Genomic DNA, 21,084 nt, shown 5'->3' with positions numbered 1-21,084 from the left:
TACAGGTCTCCTCAAGAGGCTATAAAAGCTCAGTGACTACATCCAGACACCTGATTATCACCAAAAGAAGTCAATTATAGTGGCCTCTGACTATATAAAAAAACTACAATTTTGAAGAAAAAAAAGCCAGCAGCAGCTGGCTTTTCAGAACCACCATATTGTTACTTAAATTGACCTAATCTACATGTGCCAATCATTTATTGTTTAGATAAATACAGACAGAAGGGATAAGAGCAAGAGCAAATAGAAAGGGAAGATTCTGAGGAGGCCACTTGGGTTTTTCTGTTCTTATGGATATGCATATGTTCTTATGGATATGCAACACAGGAACCTACTAAATCAGTTATACTTCCAGTCATTGATCCAATCATTCTGATTTGCAATATGAACATCTATTCATGCTGCAGTAGTACCAACACATGCTTGATTTTTGCTTTCTCGTAACAGAGAAAAAAAATAATCATTGCCAAAATACTTTCTCCATTTGAATTACAATAGTAAAAAAAAATGGAAAAAAACTCAACTGAAGCTTTATAAATTAATGAGTCATTATACAAACACAATTAGGAATTGAAGTTTTGCATGCTGAATGAATATTTTATTTAGAACCAGTTTATAAAAATAAAATACAAAATAATTTGAAAACAAAACTTAAACATTGTACAAAGCCTTGATATGGTACAAATGAGAAAATAAATAATTACAACTTTATGTACAAATGACCATTACAAGGGCATTAACTCTTTATGCTCTTGGGTGCCTGAGCAAACTTAAATGAAAAGAATGGCTTAGAAGATTTCCAAAGAGGGGAGAGAACTGCAATTACTGAGTAAGAGAATTTGAAGGACTCAACATTTGTCTTCCTCAGTGGTAAAAAATTACCTTGGAACTACTTTCCACTTAATTTAATCATGCTGCAGACTTTACTGTTGCGTACTTGATTTCTTATGGGGTGACAACATTGTATTTTTAATTCATACACAGATTTCATTCTCTGTGGTATTGCCCAGAGATTTTAGATTAGCAGCCATTGGTTGGCAGCTTCAAAAAGTCAGCACTTGTCTGAAGGCATTGCTGGTGATTTTCTTTATTTACTAGATTGGTTATTCATAGGAAAACATTTGGAAATTGGTATCTGTTAGCGCAAGCACTGCAACTTCTCTCTGGGCTGACTCTGTAGAAAGAAAGTAAAAAAGCTGGGGAAGAATTTCCAATCTTGCTTTCTAGCCAACAAAAGCAAAGAGGATGCAGAGAAGGATGCTTGGCAACAATCCAGATCTCCAGTCAGAGGAAAAAGATGTGAAATAGCAAAAAAAATCCCACCTCACTTTGTGTCAAACCGTTATGACCTTGCCTGCCGTGCAGCAGATATACGTTTAAAAGGATTTGAAGTCAGGCAGACCAAACTAATTACACTGCATCTTTTGGAGCAAGCTATTCTGCTGTTACTATAAGTCCTTTATGTAAAAGTTAGGTCAAAGATCAAGTGATCTCAAAACAAACATTAAATTAATTCCAGCTGAATTCCCACAGACACTTATTGATGATCAGCACTTCACTTGAGTAGCACACTTGTGGTATTGTTTTCGAAGAAACCACATCATACTCTTGGCCAAAGCAGGCTCTCAGCAGTAATACAGAAAAGTAGAGATCAAAAGGCATGTCATGTCATAATAATAACAAAAAAAATAAGTGACTTTATCCCCCTAATCAGGGGAAAAAGCCTCAACAAAACAGGACCCTATACTAATTTTAATGAAATTTCAACTGCACAAGAACAGCAAGACTTCCCAAGGATCCAAGCTCTTAATGTGGAGGAGGAACAGAAGCAAAATACATGAATGACATATGCTAACACTTGGGTTTATCACTGTTACTGTTAAGAAAGAATGTGTTACCATCAATGGAGAGTAAAATCAGCCTACATGTTCAAACCTGGATGGCGAGAGTAATTGCCAAGTTAATATAATAGTCTTTGAAACAATAGACTCCTGTGAATTATTCTTTAAAAAAACTAACAAAAATTAACCAAACAAAAAACCCCCTCAAAGATGAATATTTAAACATGATTATTTAAACCACATGAAAATGAGTGATAAAACTTTTTGGCATTTGGCTATGTCTTAGGATAATTCCAGACAATTATTACATAATCCAGGCTGACTTCTATATAATTTCTCTTTCACAAATGCTATATGTAGGGAAAAGGAAGACTGGCTTCCAGCAGACACCTGAGGTATTCTTGTGTGAGGTGCATGTTTATGCGATTTGCATGTATTAGCTAAAAAATGTATGACCTGTGCCTGGGTATTACATGTAGTCAAAGCACTGAACCTCACTTCCTTTTGCCGGTGGTCATGGTTATTGAAAATTGTAATAATTACAAGCAATGACATTTGAGCCAAAAGGAAAACAGCAAACAAAGCCTTCCAGTTCACTGCCTACTTGATTAGCTAAAAGAAGTAGAATAAAATTATTATGCCCTGTTCCACAAGTTTCAGAAACAGGAATCATAGAATCCTCAAGGCTGGAAAACACCTCCAAAATCCAAGTTCAACCACTAACCTAGCACTGCCATGTTCACCATCCAATGAGCATCCAAAGCTTAGACCAGTTGAAGAAAGGAATCATGGATAAGTGCCAAAGCTTTCATTTATATAGCTGACAGTTCTATGACCACTCCTAATAGCGGAAAAGCATACAGAGAACACACCATAGGGAATCATGGTGTTTGTCAACCTAACCAGAGCTTTGCTCACTTAAAATGACAAGACAGACATGGCTCTCATTACCTCACAGGATCAGTCCTGCATAAAAAAATTAATATATTCTAGGCTTATAATTAGAAACCTGTTTGACTTTGTGCTGTCTTTTATTCTCCTATTCCTTTTCAGAAAATTACTCTCTCATTTAACATATATATAAAAATTGGAGGCACATATCCTTAGTTTGTCACTAGACCCTTTAAAGAAATTGGAATAATCTGTTTCTTCTTACCAGAATTTATGTTTCTTAGTGTTCCATAAAAATGTCCAAATCTTTACAGAAAAATTCTGTTTACAAGAAAAAGACTATACTGTAAGTCTGGCTTTATCTACATTCTCAATGAAAAGAAAATGAAAAATTTTTTTTAGAAGCATTAGAGTCAACTGTTGCAAAATGTTATTGCAATAAGAAGGACTTACAGGAGTTTTGCTCAAGCAGGACTATAGAATCAGGCCTCGTAATACGGAAAAGACACAGAATCAGAATTAGGGCATCATTAGGAAATTGTAGTAGAGGAAGAGGAGACCAGAGTAAATCAAAGCAAAACAGGCCTCATCTCACTCTGGCAAATGAATTCCAGTAAACAGGATGGAATAGATGACACTGTTTCTATCTATATGTATATACACACATATGTATGTATGTATATATATATTTCTATATAATATACAGTATCTATATAAGTGTATATGTAGATACACTTATGTAAAAATGTGTATTTTTATATATATATATAAAATCAAAATTGTGTTTTCCCAGCTGTAGTTAATATCTTAATACTACGAATCATAGATGATAGAGTTCTTGCAAGTCTTTTTCACATGAAATATATTTCAAGCTATCTTTAAATCTATAGGACCAGATTCTCCCCTGTACATCACGACTGTTTACTGAGGTATGCAAGAAAGCTTGATCACAAACATGCAGACTTCAAGGTAAGAATATGTCCAGATTTCCCAAGACAGGACATGGCTGGTGGCTATAATGAATGCCTTGTGTCACTCCGCAGGGGCTTGCCTCCTGTATAATTATATATAACTAGCAGTTAAGACCTCATATTGTTCCTGCCTTTGAGCAGTGAAAATTACTATGCTTATCAATCCTGCTCAAATAGTAGATAGGTGCCTAGCATCATACAACTTGCCAGCATTGCTTTACTGTATCATACTACCTATTACTTTAGCATGGTTTTACCTAAGTAGTAACTGGCATTTGCAATTAATAAGGAGGTTAATTAATATTAATACATATTTTTAAGACTGCAACTTAGATTGATTTTATCACGCAATACTACAGCACAGAAGTCTGTGTGAAATGTCCAGTGATTTCAAGTTCTATTGTAGTTTTAAGGCTTCATGCCTCAGTTTCTCTAAAAAATGCCCCAAAGTGCTAGCTACAACACAGAAAACACCATAAAGAGGAAATGTGTGTGCAGCATCTCTATCTGCTACATGTCATGGCTCCACTGCACTGCCCTCTAAAGAAATGGAGGCTTGAAGAGGACAAAGCAACAGCACCTTGAATTTTCTTGTTTCCCAGATAATATACCTATGTAAGCTTCTATACACTACACAGAGTAACTGTGATCATTTTATACTATGGAGAAAAATCTTCCCCGTCCCTGAAAATGTACTGCGGAAACTCCTTCATAAACCATTCGTACACACTCTGCATAAGGGCCACACACACTTACATTGGTGTTTTTCTGCAGTTGCATATTCAAATATTGAAGCTTACAGAGTCCTTAATGATTACACAGGCCCTCTAGAAATATTAAGCTAATATTTATGTATGAGTTGATCAGCTGACCATTACCTAACTAGAGTAACTGATTTCTACCTTAGACTATATAGTAAGCAATTCTGTAAACTTTTGAGAGGAGGCTATCAAGCAGTAAAAAACTCAAGAAGAGCAGGTAGTTCAAAATAAGTTCTTCACAATCATTCCTCCATTCATATCTGCATGATTTTCTCCTTAAATCCTGTTGAATCCACAGCAAAAAAGCAACTGGGGATATACTGTCCTTTTACCTTTTTCTGCACCAAAAGAAGCCTGGGTCATCAATTGCGACTGATATCTTTTTCTCTGTTTTGGCATAGTTTACTATTTTTACATTGGCAAGTAGTTCAAGTACAAGTGAATTTCTACAGCATTGATTTATTTTACATAGTCATGTCTAACAATGGACAAGCCTGTACTTTGAAGACAACACAAAAAAACCCCCCAAAACTTCCGTGTTATATTCTTTCTCAGCTGCAAAGTAATTACCTGTTTCTGGATCCTGCTACACTAGAGAGAAAATATAAACACCTCAACTTCAGCATTTCAGGCAAGGATGCATAAAGTTGGTACTGACTAAAACTGACCATGTTAATGTAGGAATAAGCTTAGAAGACCATAATAAATGCTTTTCAAAAATAAGGAAAAGTAATCATGGGCTGCCACATCACCTTAACAAATAATTCCAGCAGTGCCCAGGGCAAAAACATCACAATGTGTCCAAATTCTTTCTTACGGTATACCATAAGGAAATGTGGAAAACAGGGAAAAAAAAGATGAAATTTGTTGTCACATTCATCTGTTAGATATTCATTGAGTGTCTGTTCCTATATGACAAGTATTCACAATTAAGAACTCACATTATGAAATAAAAATGAGTAACCACAAGACCTACTTGTAATAAAAAATAAAAATACCTTTGAGTCTTTGTTCTTGTTCCATATGCAAATGCACACATAAAATTATAAAGAAATAAAAGCAAGCTGTAAGACAAATCATCAGCTGGTTGAGAAATTAGCAGTCCTTCAGTCTTGTACCAAGGTAAAAAGGCTATTAGAATTTGTGCATTCCAGAATTTTTTTGGGAGAAATAGAAGATTTAAGTACACAGGAACTAACAGAAAGGGAACTGTATTATTTGTGGTCCATAAATTACAAATGAAAAATGAGAAAGAATGCGTATATATAAGCATATACATATATGTATATATATAAATATTTATATTATATAATTTACCATGAGGACATGCAATTATTGGTATAGCACCTATTATACAATATAATACAAAGGAATATGACTTTCCAATGGTACAGTTTCTTCAAAAAAAGCAGGTATACCCTACCTATTGCATTCATCTGTAGTGCTTGAAACCTGAATGAAATTAAGGTTCCCCACTGTGCTACATAACGTATGGGAAACAATATACATACTCATAGTAAGAAAGGAGGAAAAAAACCAACACAGTCTGACAAAGCAAGTGAAATTCAGTGCAGCTCTAGGGCAGCTTTAATGCAGCATTAGAATGTGTTAGCTCAGAGACAAAATATTCCCTTTTTAATCCAAAGGTATTCATTTGGCAGAGGTTAAATAAAAAAGCACAGATGCTGGCTGGAGAGGCATATGACTACAGCAAGCAGATCAGTAACTGACAAGTCTCCTATGCACCCAGTGTCCCCACAACAGGAACAATCAGGGAGAGATGGCTGCATCTTTCTCAGGCTTGCATTCTTGTGTGTTATTATTCTAACCCATTATTCTTTTCTGAATATAGCAAAAGGTACCATGCCTTTTCATTCTCTACAGAGATCCTGTAGAGTACAAGAGGTTGTCCTCCAAATAAAGTTGGAATGGACTTTACTGAGTGTCAACAAAACTTGATCAAGACAACATTTGGGCAAAAAAATTACGAGAATCCAACATAAAAAATATTTCAGATTTCTTTCTATTTTGCTTTGATGACTGATATTCTCTGACTAGATATTGTAATGGTGTTAAGTATATTTCTGTCACCTATAACCTAGTAAGTTCACAAAGTAGACAATCTCCTTATCTCTGTTTCATCTTTCATGATTTTAGAAAATAAATTATCAAAAAAAACAAATCTTGGTTGGTAGTTGTCTTTGCATGGTGGGATCTGTGGTTTAGGTGATCCATAACTAATGGAAAAAACAAAAGCCAGCAAAAATAAAGGTTCTTTTTTTCAGTTGAATTAAAGGCGAAAAAATAGGTACTTCCATTTCCTAACTTATTTTCCAACTTACATTGCATTTTCTTGTAAATCTGCAACATCCACTGAAGTGCATACATCTCTTTTCTCTCATTTCCTGGACAGGAATGCTTTTCTACCGAATGTAGAACTCCACTATGACTCCCAAAGAACTGTATCTTGTAGAACTGAGAATTAGCTTCTTGGATCCTGATTACTACTAAGTAAATTTCTAAATAATATAGATACAAAAACATTTTGGCAAATGTTAGTAATTTTTTAATGTAATCAGTGCTAAAAAGGGACAAGGTATATGATACTTCCTTAAGTAAAAAATCTGTGCCATGATAGATAGTGGATAAGATGAGCACTGAGTGACTCAAGAGATGAGTGCAGCTCAAAATGAAAAAAAATTTATAAGGTACAAATACTCTAATCTTCTGTGTGCTTTTTTAAAACTGCAAAGACATGCTTGAGCAGAACTTATCTCCTGAGTGATGACATCGTTTTGGGAATAATCATTTCAGGTTTTCTTACATACTCTTGAGTATGTAAGGCCTTAAATAATTAGGCCAAATCTTCTAACTAGGTAAACAAAACACATCAAGATAAATACCCTTTTTAAACACTCACCTTGAGGATATGTTTTTACTCTAAACACATTGCACCTCTTCGACTATCTAGTCATTCTTTTTCTGGCCTCTACTTCCCCTCTTGTGGATCTGCTTGCTGCCTGCTCTTAGGCAAAGCCTGGCCACTTATTTACAAAGAATGATTTCTTATGAATAGTTTACAATTGTTACTTTCTTTAAAATGTGCAGATTCAACATCTTTTTTTTAATATACTTTTTTTGATTAATTTTTTAATACACAGTACACAGACACAACATGCATCAGATTTAGGAGGAGACTTTATACCTGTTGAGGCCCAGTTCCTATCTGCTAAGCTTAGTGGTTGATTTGCTCTTTCCTGTGGGAGTCTTAGTATTTGGGGAATGGTGGAAGGAACTGCCAGACCCTTTCAGACCATTCTTGCTTGGTTTGTTGCAGCAGTGCTCTTGTTGGCAAGATCTCCTAGAAGATGAGGAGCCTGAATGGCTAGGAGGTGATTTACTCCTCCCAAGATGTGGGGATGAACTCCTCTGATCGTGATGGGATCTCCCAGCCCGGGACGGAGAAGAACTGGCAGTACGGGGTAAAGAAGAGCTCCTAGGGGAGGCACTGGGACTGCGTCGGGGGATGACAGGGCTCTTGGGTGGTGTTTTTGGACTATGTGGAGATCCTGGACTCTTAGACTGGGTAGAACTCCTTGGTCTTTGAGATCCATTCTGTAGGATTTGAGCCAGACGAGAGATAAGATCTGAGTCCGAGCTGCTACTCCCTAGGACTCTGTATCTGCGTAACCTTAAGAAGAAACGAAGAAAGATTATTTCTGTTTCCACCTATTCAAAATTCAAATAGAAACACAGTATCACTAGAAACAAAAGGTGAGCTTGCATTGCAGAAGAGACATGTGAAGCTGAACTTTCCTGTAAGGTAGAGGTGTTTGGATCTAGGCTTTGGTTTCTGTGTTGTTCAGATCAACATACTATTTATATTTACATAAACTCACTCACATAAACAGCCTCTGTGTTTACAGGATAACTGAAATTTCCTGGTGGTGCTGGAAGTAGTGCACTGAAGAGCAGTGCTTACCACCTTTTTTTCAGAGGGGTACATCCATTCCTGCACACCATCGGTACACTATTATACACAATTTTAAGGGATGACATGGCACATCCCAACTTCCTTCAAAGGATTTTGCACCACTGTGTCAAAATTCTTGTCCTGGGAATGTAGGCACTGAAGAAACTAGATTGTGGTTGTCTGTATATAGAAGCGCCAAAGGCGGTTTCTTTTAGTATTCACTCTGCCCTTCTTTAATTAGTTGTTTTTACTTAGCCATGATCTAAGCATAGCTAACTGACTCAATACTGGTGGCTCCAGACCCAAATACTTAAAATGTCTACATTAAGAAAAGATTAATTTTCAAGGGGGCTGGCTACAACAGATCCTATTAAAATTCCTATGGGTTTGTGAATAATCAGCAGTTCCATAAAAGTGACCCCTCTTAAAGTGTAAAGATTTAGTTATAGATTGTCAGGTTTCAAAATATTGAATACACATCTTGGTGTATAAAGTTTAAGGTGAAGCAGGGTCATTCTTGTGTAATAACTTCTTCTCATTCATTCTTCAACAATGTGAGATTTCTCAGAGAATTGAAACCCAGCATTTTTTAAAAAATCCGTTAAAGGATGGAACTTCTACAGGATTACATACAGCACACTAACTGCAGTCTAGCTCAAATCCATTTCCAACCTGAAAACCTATTTCTATTTTCTCTGCATTACCTAGCTTCTACCCCAGGTCTAGTAGGCGGTTTTCCTGGTGGCGGACGAGGAAAGAACTGAGATGAAGTTGAACCGGTGACTTGATCAGTGGTTGCCCAGGACACTGGCCTTGGAATCTTGCTTTTTCTAGACTGAGGACTGCTTGGAGATAAAGAGCTATCTTCATTCTGCTTGCTGAAATGAGAGTCCAGTGTCAATCTAGAAAATGAAGCTAAGACATCATCCTCAGAAAATGGTACTGGAGCAGCAGCCATTTTTTCCTCCAGTGACTTATCAGAGGCACTTGAGAGGTCACCAAGGAAAGATTTGAGCTGTCTCTTTTCCATAAGTAATTTCACCAAGTCTGTCTGATGGGCCTTTTTTAGAAGAAGCTTTTCCTTTGCTGAAACAGAAGAGGAATCTGACATTGAGTCTATCTCTTGTGCTAAAACTGGGATTCGGCTCTGCCTGAATACAAAAGGAGACTTAACTGAGTCCTTCTTGGATCGGTAAGAATTCTCATTTTCTGAAATGCAGTGGAATAACTCTCCATTTCTGGGAGAATTTTTCTCTTTTTTGTTCTCCTGCTGCAAAAAAGTAGTAAGGGCCACTTGGTGGCATTTCAAGTCTTGGCTATGGACTTCTTCTTTATCAGAATGAAAACCATTTTCCTGAACAGTTGCTATTTTGTTTGCCTGTTTATTAACATGTGCGTTAGTAATTCTTGAGGGAGACAATTCTGATGCTTTAGGTGCTATTGACTTCACACCCTCATCTTGATTTGGCACCAAACAGACGGGCCTTGGCTTTGATTCTTCAGCAGCTTCAGTATTTGTTAGAGGTTCTTCCTCTGCAGATTTTGAGTTTCCTGGCAAAGAAGAATTCTGCTCTTTGCTTAGCATTTCAATGCCATCCTCAGAAATCACTGGAAGCCTTTCTTCCTCAGTCTCCCCTAAAGGAATATTTTCAAGTTCATTCTCTTCCTGTATCCCACTGTGTTGTTCAAGTAGGTCCTTTTGGCCACAGTCCAGGACATTCACACTTTCTTTGACAAGTCCTTCTCTATCAAGCACCTCTTGGCTGATATTAAGTACCAAATCTGGTCTGCTGGCACAAGCTGGAATTGCATCTTCTGTCACAACCAAACCTGGCAAACTTTCCTTTGGAGAGGAAAGTTCCACAGTGTGTTCCACAGACTGACCATCCTGCTCTCTTCTCTCCAGCTGGTTGCCATAGTGAAAGCTCTCCGAAGCAGACTGTGTGGATGCCACTGAAGGTCTGGGTATTGTTATCTGCATTGGAAAATTAAAGAAAAAGATAAGGAACTTGGCAATGTTATATGGATAACACTCTTTAAATAAAGAGTGTTGTTTAAATCAAAACGCTTTTGATTCCACATCAAGATACATTACATAATGATTCCTATGAATTGCAATGTTCAAATAATACCTAACTTCATAACATACATGTAGATTATTAGGAAAAAAAAAGTCAATCATCCCATTACAGAAATATGTAACAGGTAAAAACAAGCATAATGTCAGTAAAAAGTGCTGCAATTACCAAGTAAGCCCCCTGGAAATGAGATCCAACCAAACAGGTAGGTTTTTTATTTATTTTACATTAGTTTGAATACTCTTAGAATAAGCTGTATATAAATGTAAGATCTTTAACAAGTACACAACAATATTTTTAGACAAGTGCAGAAGACAACACTATGATGTTTAGATTCAGAAATTCCATACCCATAATACCTACATTTTTGTCCAGAAAATACTTTCTGAGTACCTCAATTTTAGTTATTACTTTCCCTACTGAAGCTTATGCCTAGTTTTAACTAAGCAACCTCATAAGGATATTTCCTTACCTAAGGTCATTAAGAGATTTACAAACTAAATATTCACACATCTAAATCCCCTAATGTGTCTAATCCAACAGATACGCATAAAGTGTTCCTAGAACTTCTATACATTACTGAGTCAGAAACCCTTTAAAAAACAGTTGGTTATGATGAGTGTTGTTGTAGAGAAGCAAGATTCAGGATGGGAACAGTTCCAGGCATGGAGAAAAGCATACAGCAATTGGCAGGACTTTCATATGGACTTTACTGTTATTATGTGGTTTCATTGTATTCACACACACAGTGCACAACTGCACACGCCCAGGCTTGCCACGAGTTTGCCTGCTGCCTGCTTCCCCCACTCCTCCCCTTTTTGCCCATGTCTGATTCTGGTTTGTCCCCCTGCTTGTCTCCGCCCTATGTTCTGGCCCTTTCGGCTCCTGAGCTGACAAAAAGAGTGTGTGCACGCCTGAATAAAGGATTCTGCTTGCACCCTTCCTCGTGTCCTGTCCCCTCCTCCCTTCGGACCGCGACATGTTGTCTCTAGTACACAGCTTAATTGTTAGAGCACATGTCCAGGAAATGGAAAACCTGCATTCATGTCTCTCCCCCCTTGAGGGACATAAGTCCACTTCCCCTAGTGCCCATCAAGTAGGAATGGAGTTGCTCTTCACCTTTCCCATTGAAGACAGGCCACTGCACAGACAGAAATGCAAGAGTCATAAGGTCAGAGTGTGAGAGAGCACACACAAAAGGGAAAGGAGTTTTATCTTTATGGACATGGAAGGAATGCACTCTCATGTGAAGAGGAATCCCAGATTCTGGTTTATACATACTATATGGGGTCATTTGGTGTAAAGAGTATAAAAAAAAAAATCAAGAGGCTACCCATAGATCTTTCTCTACATGGACAAAGAGTTCAGCTCCTTTTTAATTTCTATTCTTTATCCTCAAAAATTTGACATATTTTGAGTGTGTATTCAACAGAAAGTTGAGTCTGGAAAAACTGGAGTCTGGGTTTGGTTAAAAACACTTTCTTGATTCAATAATGGTAGAAGACACAACTAGTGGTAGTCTATTTCTAGTGTTGCTAGGATTCTGCTCTGTTAGAAGACATTCCACTTTGTTGCAGAAATTATACATGGTACTGAGCTTAACGGGCTTTTGTTAGAGATAGTACCTTGCTACTACTGAGTGGCAGAAACCAAGCTCATCTGTCAGGACCCATGTATTGGGCTTGCATGGCCAGGTTTTGACAGTGGGAGGGCTACAGGGGTGGTTTCTGTGAGAAGCTTCTGGAAGCTTCCCCCATGTCCAACAGAGCCAATGTCAGACAGCTCTGAGACAGACCCACCACTGGCCAAGGCTGGGCCAATCAGAAATGGTGGTAACACCTCTGTGATAATATACTTAAGAAGAAAAAAAAAAAAGTTATTGTGCAGATTTGCAACCAGAGAAGAGCAGAGTGAGAACATGGGAACAACAAAGTATACACCAAGGTCAGCAAAGAAGGAGGGGCAGGAGACGCTCCAGGCACCGGAGCTGAGGTTCCCCTGCAGCCCATGGTGCAGCCCATGGTGGAGCAGCTGTGTCCCTGCAGCCCGTGGGGGATCACAGGGATACAGAGATCCACCTGTAGCCTGTGGAGGAGACCCGCGCTGGAGCAGGCACCTGGCAGGAACCTGCTGACCGGTGGGGAGAACTCATGTGGAGAAAGTTTTCCTGATAGGACTCGTGACCCTGTGGGGGACTGTATCCCATGGAAGAGTGATACACCCTGGAGCAGTTAATGGAGAACTGTTGCCTGTGGGATGGACTCAGGTTAGAGAAGTTCATGAAGGAGTGTCTCCCATGGGAGGGACCCCACGCTGGAACAGGGGAAGGACTCTTCTCCCTGAGCAGCAGCAGGAACAACCTGTGATGAACTGACCATAACCCCCATTCCCCAACTCCCTGCACTATTGGGGGGGCAGGAGGCAGAGCCCAGGAAGGAAGAAGGGGTGACGGGAAGGTGTTTTTAAGATTTATTTTATTTCTCATTATCCTACTCTGATTCTGTCAGTAATACATTCAATTAATATCCCCATTTCAAGTCTGTTTTGCCCGTGATGGTATTTGGTGAGTGATCTCTCCTGGACCTTATCTCAAACCATGAACCCTTTGTTACATTTCCTCTCTCCTGTCCAGTTGCAGAGGAAAGTGATAGAGCAGCTTTGGTGGGTGCATAACAATTTATACTGTGTACTCAACGTTTACAAATACAGAACAACTCTCCAAAATAAGAAATGAGAACTGACAGTGAAGGAGATATCCTCAGATCTCCCATGAGTGTATAATAGCTTCATCGACACTCTTACTGATTTCCGTGGGGTTTTTGCATTTTCTTCGTATTTCTATATAACAAAATTTCCATCATTATAGGTGCATATTTACCACAATAAAACACAAATATTAAATAGATATTATAACAGCACATTAGAACAAAACATGAAACGCGAATCACAGGCATGAAGCTGAATTAAAGAGAGGATAATTATTTCTGTTAAAGAAATTACTTCTATACCATATAATGTATTCCAAACCTCTTTAATTCATCTAATGCAGTTCTCGGACTCTAACTGAAAAATGGGGAATCATATTTTTGAGAAATTTGGAATGATTAGCTGTTAGGCTACAGAAAGTCGTATTTTTCACCAGGGAGGGGGAAAAAGAAAAAAAGAGTAGAACTGTAAGATAACTGAATACTTGTTTCCCTAAGGTGTTTGTAGCCCCAAGTTGAGACCGATAGAAATGGAGGGCAGGACCCCAAACCAAACCCAAAAAAACCCCATTGAGAAATGCAGCAGGAGTCTACTTTTTGTCTCTCTGATGATTTCTTTGCAAGTTTGGGCCAATACAGTCATCCATGTTTGCTGAATTAAAATGGTACATTAAGAAACAATCTACAGTTACTTAGTTTTGGCAAAACAGTTCTCCTCATCTCTTATTCTCAGTCCAGGTTCTTTCCTCTGAAAGAAACACTTCTGAGTTTGAGAAGGCTTTCTTACTTCAAAAGCTTTCTTTTGAAAGAATCCAAGAACATCAGTTCAGCTACAGAAAAAACAGAGGAAGTAGAATTTTTTTTCAAAGCACCTTTCCATGATTAGGTCATTTAGTACCTAAATCTCGAGCGTGAAACAAAAATAGTTTAGCAAGAACTCTACAAACAGATAAAACTGAAGAAAAAAAAAACCAAGAAAAAAGGTCTAGAAAACAGGGCAAGTGTTCCATAGGTATCCATACATCTGTAGGCAGTTGCTCTAAGATAACACATCTCCAAGTTGAAGGACTCATCTTACACTGAATGACTTACTTTCATACGACAGAGGAAGTTATCTTGGCCTGTCAGACAAAAATCATCAGCTCTCTCAGAAATTGGGATCTAAAAGCTGGGTAAAAGTGGGTTCAGGAAATTTTAATGCAATATTGTCCTTGGAATAACAGGTTCAGATTTTAGAGAGATCACTTGGGCCTTTGCTGTCTACTAAGCTCTGCCTTTAGCTTGTTTCGATATCTTGTTCTCCAGGGCTGCAGATGCATCTCAAAAGTAAGGAAATGTAAAATATTTCCTTTTCCAAACTTTTCATTCAACAAGCTAGTCTTGTTGCCAATTCAAAGAACCCAGGATTAAAACATCAGAGTTGTCTTCCACATATCTGAAGAAGGATGACTTCCCTTAGAATAGAACAGTTCTGGTGTCCTCTCAACTTACAGAGGTAAGACAACCTTAGGTATTTGCTTTCAGGAGGATATTTATCTTCTTGGTACATTTCCAGAAGGGCTGCAATTGCATTTGAATCCTCCTTTGCTCAAATGTTACATGAAAATTCTCTCTTCCTAGTGACACCTCTCTCATGTCAATTCTTGGTTAGGAAAAACCAGCTCTGATCTGAAATTTATTTACATTTGTCAACACACTTCATATCATTTGCCACATCTGGAGAAAGAATTTTCTAGTCTTTCAGGCGCATCTTGGCCATACAGATTTAACACTTACACCCTAGAAACAGAGGAGTGGGCTTGTTGAACCACCTACAATCAAACAGGCAGGACCTATTTGTGAACATAAAACACTGAACAAATGGAGAAAAGGATACCGAATGACTATTAATAAAGATCCAGTACTACTAAGTAATTCATACTTTCAGAAATGGCTTTTTGAACACATATATTACTTTCTTGATTTTGGTTCACTAACAAATGAGTTTGTTTTCTCAAATGGCCAGTAAACCCCTTATTAATCTTCTCAAAGCCCAAGATTTAGATTATATCCCTGTTAGGTTTGACATTTCAGCCATATGTGCAAGAACTCTAAATTGGCAGAAGTCCCTTTCATGCAGGGGTTGCTAGAACTTCAGGAGCATCTTTAAGAGATAAACAAAAGAGCAAGGCCAATTTTTAAAAATCTGTGAATCTGTATGAGAAAACAGAACTTGTACAGAACTGAACCCTGTTAAATCATAGATGAGGTTGGAAGGGACCTTAAAGATTCTCTAGTTCCAACTCCCCTGCCATGGGTAGCAGTCCAAAGGCTTTCATTTGGAAGAGTTTGGATGTAATAGTCAATTATTGAAGAAATGGAAGAAGCTTGTAGATGATCCTCCTAATGTGTCTTTTAGGATTTCTTTGGGTAAAGCATCATTTATTTGCAAGGCTGGCCACTACAGATAACTTCATGATTCACAATACACAGTGAAGAATGTAAAGAGACTGGAAGAAGATTTGAATTCCTTAAAACAATTTAAAACTAAAGTAAATAATCCTGTTGCCTTAATTATCCCATAAATAGTATTATCACTCTCTTGTTTGTGAAACCTTGAATGACAAGGGTCTGAGGAGGGTTAATCCTGATACATGCAAAATCCAACAATTTAAATAATAATTTAGTCTAAGTCAAGAAGACAGAAATCTCAGGGTTGTTCAATACATACCTAACTACAAAACAAATAATATATGGACTAATATGTAAAATTTAAAAATGCATCATGATCATAAATGATCCTCATACTTTCTTTTCTTCTGCCACTAAACACAATCTTATCCTATGAGATCACTATGGTAAATCATGTCAATTATGTAAAACACTGAACCCGAGGAACAAAAGATTACAATTCATCTAAGAAGAAAGATGTGGGGAAATCAATTTAAAATACTACCTCTCAGCTCACTATGGTAGTTTATAACACCTATTATTGTAATTTTCTTATTTCAACAGGAGTTATGTGATACAACAGATGACTGAAAATGGCTCAGACAACATGTGGAACAATGAATTTGAGGTTCTCCTTTCACTTCAGAATATTTGAATGAAACTATTACCACCACACTCTTGAATCTTTTGGTCTTCCCTAAATTATTTCTTAATTCCTTTCTGTTTTCTCAAATTTGCATTGAACTGAGCTGAGAAATTATACTGCATTTTCTTCAAGAAACTTTACAGGAAAGTGAGGGGGATGTTAAGATGGAAAAAGAACAAAACAACAAATACCTCTCAGACATCCTTTATGACATCTGATAAACTTGCCTCCTTTTAAAACTTTGACAGGCTGCAAAAGCAAGGGATACACCTGCATGAATGCCTCTGTGTATGTATGCAGCGAATTGCAGAGGAATGAAATACTGAGTTTAGGTCTGCAAAGCTGCTAAGTCTGAAAGATTTAAAGGTGTGAATATGGATTATTGTACAATATCAGCAAGTAATCATCTGACCTTTCAGCAATAGTTTCTTCCCTCCACTCATGATGTCTGGGTATTTCTGCAAGCGCGTCAAGTGCTGTCAGGACTTCAGGCCTCTTAGAGACATGGTGTAGAGATTCATCGTTCTGCTAATCCTTTCATTATTTGTAATTTTTCACATTAATAAACCATCATCATATCACTTGGCATTCTGAAGACACTTTTCCTGACCAGTTTACTTTTCAGAACATCTTTCCTACCTTACTAAAGCTTGTGTATCCAGGGGAACAAACCTCACATATCTTTTTTCCTTTCCCTGCTTCTTTTTCACCTATGGTTAAACTCTATTGCCTACCAGGAGTATGGCCAAGGTTAGTATGAGTCTGCAACTTTGGCAATACCAAACAAAAATACCTCCCTGAATCTTTCCAGTTCACCAGCTTCCTCCTCATATTTCATGAGTTTTAATTTACTTATGTCACTTAATTTCTATTTCCTTGCACAACTTTACATCTCTACAAAGAAATTTGAACTGCAGTTTGTATGAAAAAATAAAGGGCATATTAGCACACTGTCCTGTAATTTAGTGACAGTATCACTCTCACATGAGTGAAACTACTGTGCTTACATCTCTGAAGACAGCTCACTTAGCTTACTGTTCAGAACAGACCTCCTACTTTTCAATATCTTCCCTACCTACTACTATCATTCCTACTGACTTTTTAGAGTTAATCTTTTGTATCCCTTACAATCCATTTCCAGATTAAATTCACTGCAGGGAAAAAGTTAAATATAATGAATTATATATTTACTAAAGTACATGGGCTGTTTCTACAAATAGACTAATATCAGGATAAACAGGAGAAATATACGGCTGTAAGAAATAGTGTTAAGGAACATCAGACTAGAGATGATTGTAAGCTTTGATACCGAATCCCTTTCAAGAGACCCACATATATGGTACTGCAAGCATTGCAGGCATCTGTAGTAACTGGTAGTCTCCAGTTAAACTTCTTTTGTTAAAATTTTCACATGTGGCAGGCCCTCATCCTAGACTAAAGAAAAGTAACATATGAAGATTTTTTTATATCTACCACGATGGTAGCAGCCTCTTGGGAAGAACCTAACTTAAACCTCACGCCAACTCAATATAGTTTCTATCAGGATAGAGAACAGGAGGCATAACAATTCTGTAAAACCTGAAATCAGAACCCTTTTGCTACAGACAAACCATGGCTTTAACCATGACAGCAGTAAAAACACAGACTACCTGAACAGAGTAAACCTTTTCTCTCATTTTTTTCCAGGGCACATCTATTTGATAATGTGCCATGTCTTAAAAATTAAATTGGACAAGTATATGCATTCCTGATATTTTAAATGCTAAACCAGAGTGTTAACTAGCTGAGTTCGAAGGCAATCCTAACATATGTGACACCTTCAAGCTAATGCTGCTGACAAATTTACAATTATAAAAGGACACTGTAACAAGATAGGAGCATCTTTGGGGTTTTGTTTGTTTATTTGTGGTTCTAAAGAGGATTGTTAAATGTGAAAACCAATGTAAATGTTCATTCTTTTGCTATCACAGACTAGTGAAACCTGCTAAAGTTTGTTCATAAAAAAAGGCAAAACTTACAACATTTACTATCAGGCTCATAAACCTGAAACATCCAATATGCTTTCTTTCTCTAAATACCCCTCGAATATGTCAAGAAGCCTTACCTTATTCCTCTCACAGGTCCCTGAATTCCAGTGAGATGCTTAAAAATCAGGGCAAATTTTTCAATGCAGATTAGTACACTATTTCATATTTCAGATATCAATATGAGTGTGATGGTTTGCATTTCCATAACATCTTGTGTGGGAAGATTTCAGAGCATTTTATAACCAATAATATAACTAAAAATACTTTTTTTTAATGTTTCAACAAGGTAGAAATACAAGAGAAAAGAAAATATTTGTGCCAACTAATTCAAATTGCTCAATCTGAGAGACACAGATTATGCTCCCCTAACATACTGAATAACTGCAAAATCATTAGATTAAAATTAGCCCCCTTGTACATGTCTCATTAAGCACACTGAAAAAAGAAAACACGTTTGAATGACAGACAAAACTGGAATCCACCTTTGTTAAGGGCTGAATCGTATCACAGGGTAGCTAGTTTAGAAGTATTCTGCATGGCTGCCTTGGCTAGAAGAGGTGTTCTCTATCTTCCTGTAGAACTAGAGCTGTGAAACCATAAATATCAAAATCTGAGGTCACTGATTTTGATGGTTTCTCAAGATACAGTTACACATTTAGCATTATGTGTACTTAAGCAGCCCTGGCCAGTACTTGCTGTACTTGCATCACCTTTACTGCTGACCTCAAACAACACTCTAAACAGCCCTCTAATGAGCAGAGTTCAGAGACTAACCTGGCTGAAAAATTCAAAGAAAGAAAGAAAAAGATTATGTTTCAAGAGAATCTGCTGTACAATTTGACCATGTTATAGATGAAAAGGATGGTAATATCATTCTGGACATACTCTTCGGATTCTAGTCAAATAATTCTCTCTGGTTTTCAGTCAGTTGTAATGCTGCCACACTCTTTTCTCTATGCTGCAAGTTGAATAACTAAGGAGAGCTGAAGTAAAACACTCTGCCTTCCATAATATATGTATGGTAAGAGAGGAGTTCTCTATTGAAAAATAAATATAGACCTACATCCTAAACCCTCTCTGCACTAGTGAGCAGAGAATATACAGAAATTTCAATACTTCCTCTATCTGACATGAAAGTAAAGGAAGATGGGTTAGAGTTCCTAAGTCCTCATTCATTAAAAAGCTGGAAAGAAAATCACTTTGCTTGATTTTAGAAACACATCTAAAATTTCTTATTTTTAATACATGAAATTAAATTCAACAGCACAGATCGCTTACCTCTGTAATTCATTAGTTATGAATGCTGAACGAAATTGCAGACAGCAGGAAATACATGACAATAAATTCAGTACCAAACACTTATACAGAATGACATTAGAAATCTTTTTAATATTGAATTGGAGAAAAGCTTTGATTATTAACATGCATATTCATCTTTCATGCTGAGGAACTCCTAACTTGCTAGTACCTAACATTACTGCACTATCAAAAAGAGAAGGACTTGCAAAAGTTTTTGAGTTCTTCAGTGAGCCATAAAGTATACCAGGCTTTCAATGTTGGAATGAACTATACAATCACATGCTTGTAGTTTCCATAGCAAATGAAAAACTGGAAGTTAAATTCTAAACAGAGTTAGGACTTCTAAAATCGCAGCTCATAAAAGAACACACCAGTTGTGGACTTACCCAGTAAAAAGAAAGAAGATGCTGAATGCTACATATGCTCACTCCACTAAGTAGCAACACCAGTCACATGACAGAAAAGTACATCACTTTGCATCCCCTATTAATATTGCAGCTGTATTCATTTCTTGGGTACTAAGGAAGCCAGAGAAGACCCTCTGTGCAAATTTATTTTCTCTGAGCATTGTGCACAGTTTACTACATTTGCTAATTATACCTGCAATGGATTCTCATTGGAAAACTTCAATTGTAGATATACAGGCAAAAAAAATGTCATTTGGCATCCTGGGATACAAACTAATCCCCAAAAATACTGAAGCTCAACTTCTAATGAGTTGATTTCTTCTAAGTCGTTTTTCCTACTCAATATGACAGTCATCATAAAGACTGTGGTATTTCGGTATCCCATCAAGTTCACAATAATGAACACTGGGGAGCTACTGTTCGTCTGTTTCCATACATCGTGCACAGAACTATTTTCTTTATATTGAACTAAAAAGCAGTCAGGAGTTGCAGCAAAAAAACCCACTGCTTTTTGAGTTAAGAGACAAAATGCTGACATAAGTACACTAGCTACTTTGTTTGCCTTGTTATCACTCACCACTGATCCTATGGAATTTTGAAAGTAACTAATGTTGATGGATTACTTTTAATATCAATACTCCTGTGCATTCTTCACTGAAAAAAGAAAAAAAGTCTTTAATATAGAAATATTTATATTGAAAAATACATTGGAAAAAAAAGGCAACACAAAATATAATTAAAATGAAATATTAATGGTAAAATGATGATGATATGTTAGTCTTATGCATTAATGCTATGTCATACTGTTTTACCCAACAATGCAAGCTCATGCTCCTTAGCAAATCTCAGTATTTTTGTGACTAATACACAAATTATGGTTAACTTTAATTATGATTCCAAGCCTCAATCTTTTTTAGATAGAAATGAAACTGGAAATACAAAACTATGAAAACTCCTCTTTCTCTAGTGACATTTTTTGTTATCTATGATCCCTGATAATTGCCATCTTTGTTTTATATACTGCAAGCAGTGGATCAATTCATTATTTGTTAATT

General features: G+C 37.1%; 1 protein-coding gene across 8 annotated transcripts in view; it reads right to left on the bottom strand.

Annotated features, from left to right (window-relative positions):
• Positions 1-576: 576 nt before the first annotated feature.
• The window catches only part of TTBK2 (tau tubulin kinase 2), an 85,307-nt gene continuing 64,799 nt past the window's right edge, over positions 577-21,084 (bottom strand). For all 8 annotated transcript variants that reach the window (XM_017809288.1, XM_017809345.1, XM_017809335.1 and 5 more), the window contains 2 exons: positions 9,142-10,412; positions 577-8,155 (listed from right to left, as the gene is read on the bottom strand). In XM_017809288.1, coding sequence (XP_017664777.1) covers positions 7,687-8,155; positions 9,142-10,412 — 1,740 coding nt within the window. In that variant the 3' untranslated portion in view covers positions 577-7,686. The remainder of the gene's footprint in view (positions 8,156-9,141; positions 10,413-21,084) is intronic.

This window comes from Lepidothrix coronata, unplaced genomic scaffold (assembly GCF_001604755.1).
Source record: "Lepidothrix coronata isolate B3197 unplaced genomic scaffold, Lepidothrix_coronata-1.0 Scaffold1, whole genome shotgun sequence".
NCBI classification, from domain to species: domain Eukaryota; kingdom Metazoa; phylum Chordata; class Aves; order Passeriformes; family Pipridae; genus Lepidothrix; species Lepidothrix coronata.
The sequence above is the reverse complement of the archived record's forward strand: the minus strand, read 5'-3'. Positions and strand labels throughout refer to the sequence as shown.